The sequence below is a fragment of the Ananas comosus genome, linkage group 7, assembly GCF_001540865.1.
Source record: "Ananas comosus cultivar F153 linkage group 7, ASM154086v1, whole genome shotgun sequence".
Classification (NCBI taxonomy): domain Eukaryota; kingdom Viridiplantae; phylum Streptophyta; class Magnoliopsida; order Poales; family Bromeliaceae; genus Ananas; species Ananas comosus.
Genome location: NC_033627.1, coordinates 13,602,294 through 13,611,370, shown reverse-complemented (window position 1 = coordinate 13,611,370; position 9,077 = coordinate 13,602,294). Strand labels below are relative to the sequence as shown.

General features: G+C 41.5%; 2 protein-coding genes and 1 long non-coding RNA gene across 3 annotated transcripts in view; all 3 read left to right on the top strand.

Annotated features, from left to right (window-relative positions):
• LOC109712583 (proline-rich receptor-like protein kinase PERK2) lies at positions 1,012 to 3,382 on the top strand. The gene is made up of 2 exons (XM_020236217.1): positions 1,012 to 2,779; positions 2,855 to 3,382. Exon 1 carries the CDS (start codon positions 1,148 to 1,150, stop codon positions 2,213 to 2,215), a length of 1,068 nt encoding a protein of 355 aa, XP_020091806.1. The 5' UTR covers positions 1,012 to 1,147; the 3' UTR covers positions 2,216 to 2,779; positions 2,855 to 3,382.
• On the top strand, positions 4,093 to 4,733 carry LOC109712586. The gene is made up of 2 exons (XR_002216912.1): positions 4,093 to 4,489; positions 4,589 to 4,733. It is a non-coding gene; the product is annotated as an uncharacterized LOC109712586 (long non-coding RNA).
• LOC109712585 overlaps positions 8,092 to 9,077 on the top strand; it is a 5,355-nt gene continuing 4,369 nt past the window's right edge. Inside the window, exons 1-2 of the mRNA XM_020236221.1 lie at positions 8,092 to 8,133; positions 8,425 to 8,746. Of these exons, the coding sequence (XP_020091810.1) occupies positions 8,502 to 8,746 (245 nt within the window). The 5' untranslated portion in view covers positions 8,092 to 8,133; positions 8,425 to 8,501. The remainder of the gene's footprint in view (positions 8,134 to 8,424; positions 8,747 to 9,077) is intronic.

Sequence of the window (9,077 nt, the reverse complement as noted above, 5' to 3'; positions counted from 1 at the left end):
GGGTCTGCGTTGCATGTTCGACCAAGTGAAGCTTTGGTTGGACAGAGGGAGATCTATGACCGCTAAGTTGGAAATCAGATCAGAGAACATAGCCATCGCCTTAGAGCTCCAGAGGTTTCCCTTTCGTTCAGATTGATTTTTGGTAAAGTTAAAATCTCCGCAGATCACCCAGTTGGAAGTGCAAACCCCGCGTAAAGAGAGAAGCTCGAGACAGAATTCATCCTTGCCGTCCCAGGTAGATGGCCCGTAGACGTTCGTGAGGAAGAAATGCTTTTTACTCTTGAGACAAGATAGATGGAGAGTGAGAGAGTGCTTTCTCACGATAACCTCGCTACAAGAGAAGAATTTGGAGCTCCAACAAGTGATGAGCCCACCAGAAGCCCCAGATGCAGGAATAAAGTGGCTTCTATCAAAAGCAGATCCGCAGCAAGAGCGAAGAAAAGAGCGAGACACACTATCCACTTTAGATTCTTGGAGACAGATGACAGAACGAACACGACTGGAGACAACAGACTTGACACAACGGCGCTTAGAGGGGTCGTTGAGACCCCGAACATTCCAACACAAAATGTTAAACATCAGAAAGGAAAGACACACGAAACACAACACCCGCGGCTCCTCCAGCCGCTCCTAGGCCTTCCCACTCAGGAACTCAAGGAAGTCCTTAACGGCCTCTTCATGAAGGTCCACCCCGCAGCGAAGACCTTTCGCCTTAACTTTTTTCTTGGACCATTTGCGCGTAGAGTGACTGGGAATAGCTGGGTCGCCTTCGAGTAGTTGCGCCTTTCTGAGCATGGCCTTGCGTAAAACAGAGCCAGGAAACTGGCTGCGGACTCTTCCGCTAGATCTGGGTGGATCCGAGGTGGGACGGTCCAAGTTGGGAGGGTGGCTGCAAGTGGAAATCAAGGCCAGGTGGGTGCTGCAGGTTGGAAAGCCTGTGCCCAGGCCCGCAGGCGAGCCCGCGCCTAGGCCGTCGGCCGAGCCCGCCCCCAAGCGCCCCGGCCCGCAAGGTCCCTTGGGCTTGAAGGCTTGGCCCAAGCCGGCGCCCAAGTCTGCGCCCAAGCCCACGGCCAAGGCCGCGCCCCGGCCCGCCTCGAAGCCCGACGCCACGCCCAAGCCGGCGCCAAACTCTGCGCCCGAGTCCACGATGGAGGCCGAGCCCGCTCCCAAGGCCGAGCCCGACCCGGCGCCGCAGTCTGCGCCCATGCCCATGGCGAAGCTTGCTCCCTCTACGCCCGACCCGACGGCCCAGGCTGCGGCCACATCTTCCGCGACGTCTCCAACTACAAGACCCCGCACCCCTCCGTCCCGAACCGTAAAACCCATAGCCCCCATTCTCCTCTCTCCGTCTTCTTCGCCGCCTCCAAGAACACCCTCACCCCCACCGCTTCCTCTGCCTCCGCCTTCCGACGCCGCCCCTCCGCTGCCTCCGCTGTCCCCGCGCGCCACCTCAGGGCGCTCGAGCTCGACCGGTCCAAAACCTCCCGCAAGGTCGCTTGGAGCCTTAAAGGCGCCCAGGCCCGTGGGTGATCCCGCGCCCAAGTCGTCGGCCGAGCTCGCGCCCAGTCGTGTCTCCAAATCCTCGTCTGGGCCTGCACCCAAGCCCTCGCCCCGGTCCGGTTCCAGGCCCGCAGACAAGACCTCGTCGAAGCCCTCCTCCAAGCCCACGTCCGAGCCTGAGCGCAGGGCCGCACCCGACCCGGCACCCAAGTCGACACCGAAGCCCACGCCCAAGTCCATTACGATGCCTGCGTCCAGGCCGCCCGTGGCCGAGCCCGGGCCCGAGCCGCGGCCCAAGCCCAAGCACCAGGAGGGTGGGAGCCAGCATGGGGCATTAGTGGACGCAGAAAGCCCGCCCGAGCTTAGGTCTGGCCCAGGGCGCCGGATAAGGGTCCAATTGGGTCCCAGGTGGCAGGAGAGAAGGTTTGCGGATCCGAACCACACATCCGACCCGAAGGAAGCATGCAGAAGGAGGGATCCGAGAGATCCGACAACTAGTTTGGAGGGGGGCCGCACAGAAAACGAGAAGGATGTAGAGAATCGTAGGAAGAAACTCCGCCGGTTCCCGAGGGAGAAGAAAATCCCCCCAGAGCTCCTTTTGTCTAATTCTGCCAGAAGGGATCCCTGGGATAGAGATACGAAGCTTCCCTTCGCGGGTACAGGGGCCAAAAAGGCGTTAGCAAAACAGCTGGCGAAAGGGGGGCGTGAAAGCTGAAGGCGGCAGTCTGCAGCCCTGATGTCACCGTTGTCTAGGGATGCGGGGACAGCGGAGAGGTTTGAAAATTTAAACGACCCGCCACCCGAGACGTCAACGGACACCCGTTCGCCGGCCAAAGAGGCGGATGCGGCGAGGGGAGGGGCCGCAGAATATTCAACGGACAAGGCGGCCGCCTTGGCTGGCGAAGAGGTCGCGGCGAGTGGGGGGGAAGTGACAATTGTACGATAGCCAATTTGGAGATACTTTAAAATAACGTATCGCCCTTCAGTAATATGGGAAGAAAAGCATGATCTAATACTGCTTGATTTATTGGTAAAGCAAATTCAATCAAGAGGGAGAAAAATACTAGACTATAAAAATAATTCCTGGCGTGATATAGTAACCGAGTTCAATAAAGCAACAGGCATGAAATATGAAGAAAAACATTTGCATGCTCGCTTCGAGATTTATAAACGTGAATATGGAATAGTGGGAAAAATCAAGAATCGTCCGGAGTTTAGGTGGGATCATCAACATCAAGTAGTAATTGCCACAGATGCTGCATGGAATAAGTATATTCAGGTATACTACCACATTGCTTTTCGAAGTGTTTAGTACTTAATTCCAATTTATTCAAACCTTTCTCCTTTTTCACAGGAAAATCCTAGTGCGAAGGACTATCGAAGCAGAAAAGTACCGTATATTAATTTATATGAAAGTGTGTTTGTCGAGAAAAAAAAATAAAATATCGTGATTTCCTATGAGTGACTCTCTTGAAATAAAAATAGTGTTGTAATATCTTCATTCTCTAGCTAGGAGGTCTCAACATGTTCACAGTAATCTCGCCTCTTGACCGAGGCAAACATTGTTACACTATATTTTGCGCATGCCACTTCTGATCTATTTAAATATGTATTTATGTTAGCATCTATCATTAGTGTAAGCTTATATTAATGCTCCCTCAATGATTTCATAATTAAGTCATTAGATGCTCTAAATTGAATGTGATTATTTGAACAACACAATGTGTCCATATAGAGCTGCTGGAGATGGATTGTGTAGAGCCGCCGGACTCCGTTGTGGAACTTGACTTTGCCAGTGAGATGGAGATCACTGTGCATGCAGTCGAAACGCCGTCCACAATGATGTTCTATGATTACGATTTTCTACTATTTTCAATCATCATTATTCTCTGTTATTTTAGTTTAAGGGTGCGTTTGATTCGCGCTATCTTTTAAAGATTCCTAGTAATCCAATAGGAATAAAAAAATATGACGGTGTTTGGTTAAACGCACTAAGTAATCTAGTTAGTAATATTGGATTTACTTGGGAATAAGATTCATCCCAAAGTACTAATCTCATTCTCTTGAGAAAGGGTGGGTATCCTATAATATGGATTGGGGTAATCATAATATGTCTAATCTCTTTCTTTCTCCCTATCCGTCGGCTAATTGGTATTATTTTTCTTCATACTATAATCTCACATCTCTCTCTAAACTTATCTTTCTCTCTAAAATTTAACTCTTTTTCTCTCTTACTAAGCTTTCTCTCTCCCTCTTTTTCTAAAATCTCAACTCTCTCACTCCCTCTAATTTCGACTCTATTTCTCTTACTATTTTTTTAATTATGCTCTCTCTTTCTAACCTATGCTCTCTCTCCCTTTTTTCTAAAAAAATGTTGAAATTTTTGGTAGATTATCTAAAATTAATTTAAAAAATAAATTAATTAATTGTATATTTTTTGTAATCTTAAATAACATGGCTAAATAATATGACCATGCGAACCAAACACAGGAATTCCACATTCTTAGTAATATGATGAATAGGAATAAGATTCTCGGACATCTTTTCCTTCCTAGTAATCTTTCATAATGCGAACCAAACGCACCCTAAAAGTATTTCTAGGATATTCTTGTTTTATTTCACTTGCAGAATAGAGAGCTGACAAAAATAATACTACAATGAATTAACCATCAAAAGAGGAAACCAACCTTTTAGCAATTTGGCTGAAGAACGCTACCCCAAAGCACTGCTTGATTTGATGGTAAAACATGTGCATAATGGCGGGAGAGACGGGTAAGGCTTTAAAATGGATGCTTTGCATAACATAGTGGCTAGATTCAGCAAGGCAACAGCGTCGAATTATGAAGTTGAAGATTTGAAAGACCGGTTGAGCTTTTACACAACCGAATATGAAACGGTGAACAACATCGAGCAACAACCAACACGTAGGTGGGATTACCAACGTCACGTAGTAATTGCTACAGATAATGAATGGAATTGATATATTAAGGTATACTAACCGTATTTATTATTATTATTATTCTTTATCCAACACTATCGATCCTTTTTTATACTTGAATTGATTCAAACTATTTTGGCATTCGCGCAGGCAAAACCCGAAGCAGAGCTTTTTGGAGAAGAACAACAACACTATATTTTCATACATTTTGTTCATTGTCATCTACAAACTCTGAATGTGCATTGTAACTGTAATAAAGCAAACAATTATTTGAAAATGTGTTACTTGACTATTATGCACACAAAGTAAACATGAGAATGATTTCAATTATATTGAATGTCATTTCTCATTAATTTAATTGTGCATCATCTTAGTGCCTACTATTTGATTGATGTTATCTGATGGTCCTATTATGATTATGTTATTAGCCACCATATACATCCAAATGGATTGTAACTTAGTAGGTTGCTTGATGACGAACGACTGGACGTTCTTGCCTTGATGAATGCCGGGAACGACCTGTGATCCCTTTCTTTTTCTTCCGGATATCTCTCTTTTGTGTTTCCGCATCACCTGTCCTAGCTCTCTAGCTTTCTCCTATAGCTCTATTTTTCCTTCCTTGTTCATTTTCTATTTTTTTCCGCTTCATAGGAGGCCTTAGCTGCTTTCATCATGTACGCTTAGTTCATTTTGCTTGATGAATGAAGCAGATAGCTCGCTACCTCTTTCTCAAAAAAAAAACTTAGTAGGTTGCTATATCAAATCATATCACAAATATATTGTACATACCATAGTTCACATATTGTAACCATGATTAAAGAGGCACTCTTCAAAGAATAATATAAGCAAAAAATTTATATTAAGTTTTCAAGTTAAATTAGTGTTTGTTAATTATTTTGATGGAGCATAGTTATGTGAAGGATTTGTTTCTTCTTTAGTTGTTTTTTATTCGAAGAGATGATTGGCCCTTTGGTCCTGGAAAATGATTAATATCTTGAATTTACTTGATGAATTTTTAAAATTCTTCTTTTATTAGTGGACTTTGAAGATGTGAATTCTCTCAAAAGTTTTGAAAATTAAAGCATAAAGCTAAGCTAGCGTTATATTAACGGCACAAAGTATTTTGTGTTATAGTCTTATTTTCGATAATAGAACTTTTGAATCAGTAATTCACACCATTAAGCGTAATCTAAGATTTTCTAAGTTGTTAGGAATTGAAAGTTCATAATTTTTTTTTATAATATCATTGTCAAGTGCGTCATGCTGCCACAAAATGAATGGTTCAAATTTAAAAACCTTATAAAAAAAGAAAATAGAATACTTCAAATTAAGATCAACAGTACTGATCTTGATATAAGTACATAAATAATTTTCTAACCATAATTCATCTAATCATAATTCATCCGTATACGAATGCGTCCGCACGATAAGGTTATGTATAGAATAGTAGATTTATAGAATTTATATGGTGCGTAAACATCTTATGCGATCGGGTATCTTGGAGAGAGATGTGAAACAACCGTTGTACTCTAAAAGGTTAAGCTGTTAGAGAATAGTGTTTAAATATTTTTATATTTAACACTCCCCCTCACGTCTGGGTCCCATGACGTGGGCTTGAATTAAATGGGAGGAAATTAATATGCTAGGAGCCTGGCGTGACTCGAACTCAGGATCTCCTGCTCTGATACCATGTGAAACAATCGTTGTACTCTAAAAGCTTAAACTGTTAGAGAACGGTGTTTAAATATTTTTATATTTAACAAGAGATTATAGAAAAAGGTAAATTAAATAGGAGCTTCCTAATTTTTTACAGATGAGTCCCCATATTGGCAACCATATTTGCATTCCATCAAATTCTACTTCAGACTCATCTAATTTTATCCTAACCTACGCCTCCGTGTGGACTCGATCTAAATTTATTCCAACCTACGACTACCGCTTGTTGAAAATAAAAAAAAAAGAAGTAAATTTATCCTCTGCACCTGACCGTTTCCTGGAGCAAGTGCAAAAGGCTGATGAGTTGGTACCGAGACCCAATCAAATCCTAGTTAGTTCACATTTCCAGCTAAGTTTATTTCTAAATGAAATGAAAACAAAGCGGCGAGCCTGCACTAGGGCCAATCCAGCTGCGCTGTTCAACAGCCAGCTCGTGTTCGGCTCGAAATGAGCTCGAGATGCGGCCGCTCGTTTAGTAAAACGACCGAACACGAGCTGGATTTTCAGCTCGTTTTAATAAACGAGCCGAACACTGAGAGCATGTTTAGCTCACTCGTGGTTCGCTCGATAAAAGCGCATAATTACATATATTTTAATATTTATATAATAGTTAATTTTTATTTTTATATATAAATAAATAATTAATATATAATAAGATTATGAGCTAAAATCTATCGTAGAAACGACCCGTTGCCACTCATTATTTTCGAAGATGGACTTCAAATCCGATGATCAGTACCGTTGAACATGATCTACTACACTTGAAGTATCTAGAAATCAAATTTCAAATCTTTGCTGAAATCATTTACCTAAAGATCAATAGGGTGTAAAAATTTATAATTTTCAATGGTTTGATATGAGTTGTTTTCTCAGTTTAACGGTGTAAAACATCCAAATCAATTGAATTTTATTAGAAAATTTTTTAAACTATTTAAACAAGATCTATAACTCTCGATCATGATTACATATTTCCTATCATTCACTTTTTAGATATTCATTTTCACGCCATTTTATCTTTTAAACGCCTCACCTTGATGAAAAATACAAGAAAAAAAATTATCGAAAAGTAATGAAACTTTGAATTTCTAAAGATACTTCAAGTGGTATAGGATCATTTCAACGTAACCTGATCGTGCGATTTGGAGCTCCATCATCGAAAGCAAAATGGGTGGGCAACGAAAGCCCGTTGCTACCGATATGTATTCCCACTCAACCTATATATAATATAATTTTTATATTTAAATTTTAGCAAAATAAAATATAAAATATGAGCTTAATTATAAAAAGATCGTCATTTATATATAAAGTTTTAATATTAGATCGAAGTCTAATGGATAAGATTTATAAATTTATTTTTATATATATTTAATCTAATCTTTTTTAATTATGTTCGATGACCCAGCTCGTTATTATTAAACGAGCCGAACACGGAGCCGACCCACATGCGCATGCGTGTTTTCGTCTCGTTTACAGCAGAAACCCCTACCTGCTACCTAAAGCTATCTCCTCAAAAAAAAAAAAAAAAAAAAAAAAAAAGTTTATCCTCCTGCTCTTTTCTCCTTTCTCTCTCTTTCTCTACTCTTCTTTTTCTCTCTGTTTTTGTTGTTTTGTTTTGTTTCGTTTTTTTTCTTGCTCTGTTCTCAAGCTCATGCTGCTCTTAGAGAGAGAAATAACAGTGAATGTCAGCTCTCTCGGAGTTGCTGTCTTTTTTTCTTTGTACGTTTTTGTTGTTTTTATTGGTTTGCTATCTTTCTCTCAAAAAAAAGAAAAAAAAAAGAAAAAGAAAAGAAAAAAGCAGTACTCCGGAAAGAGGTCGGAAGCTTCGAGAGAGAGAAATAACAGTGAATCAAGTAAACGCGTCTTTCAAGAGAGAGAAATAACAGTGAATCAAGTAAACGCGTCTTCAAAGAGAGAGAAATAACAGTGAATCAAGTAAACGCGTCTTCGTCGGGCCCAATTACACACACATTGTGAGATCCGTACAAACAATTTCTTGGAACGTCACAACTATTCTTCTTCTTTCTCACTAAGTCCTCTTATCTCTATAAATCCTCCCTCTTCTTTCTATTTTTTTTTTGTGTATCTCTCTTTCTCTCTCGGAGTTGCTGTGGCCTGTGCTACTTGACTCGCTGTAATTAATTAATTGATCCATATATAAGAAGGTACTAACTACTATTATTATTATTACAGTGATTTACAATGTTTGCATGTGAACATCATGATATTGTAATTGTTGTTGCTTAATTGGTTTAGTCATTTATATACTGCAGAGCTGCCGGCCTCCGTCGCGGAACTGTGGAACTCCAAGTGGGACTCCGCCGGGGAACCTGATCAGTTCGCCAGTGAGATGAAGATCACTGTGCAGTCCGACGCTACCCACAACTACCATCTCCTAGTGTGCTGCCGTAACACTGTCGTGGACGTGCTGGTCAAGATTCTCGGCAGCGACAGGGCGGGCCGAGCGCCGGAGCCGCGGCTTTCTTTCAATGACCTGGAGTTGCAGAAGCAGAAAACCCTGGCCGAATACGGAATCGAACACGGCTCCGTGCTTCATCTGAACTGCACGCCGCGGGTGTTGGCACACACCTATGAGTATCACTTATTCCCTTTTTGTTCCCTTTTTGTTTGGAATTAAGTAACTTAGATTTTGATTTCGTATGGTTCGTTTTAAATTAGTTTGGTTATGATTAATTTTAGTCCCAGATTTAAAGATCTTACCTAAAGATGGAAATTACATTCTCGTTGCAAGCAAAGAGATTCAACTACATGTCTACTTCGCATGAGTTTCTTGAATTGTTACTTTCTTTAACATCGTGATGAATTGAATAGTCATGAAGCCAACAAATGAATTGAATTTTTTTGATTATTTCGATCAGAAACCGAATATCAGCTCGATAAGATGGCTAGAGGAAAAAAAAAAAAA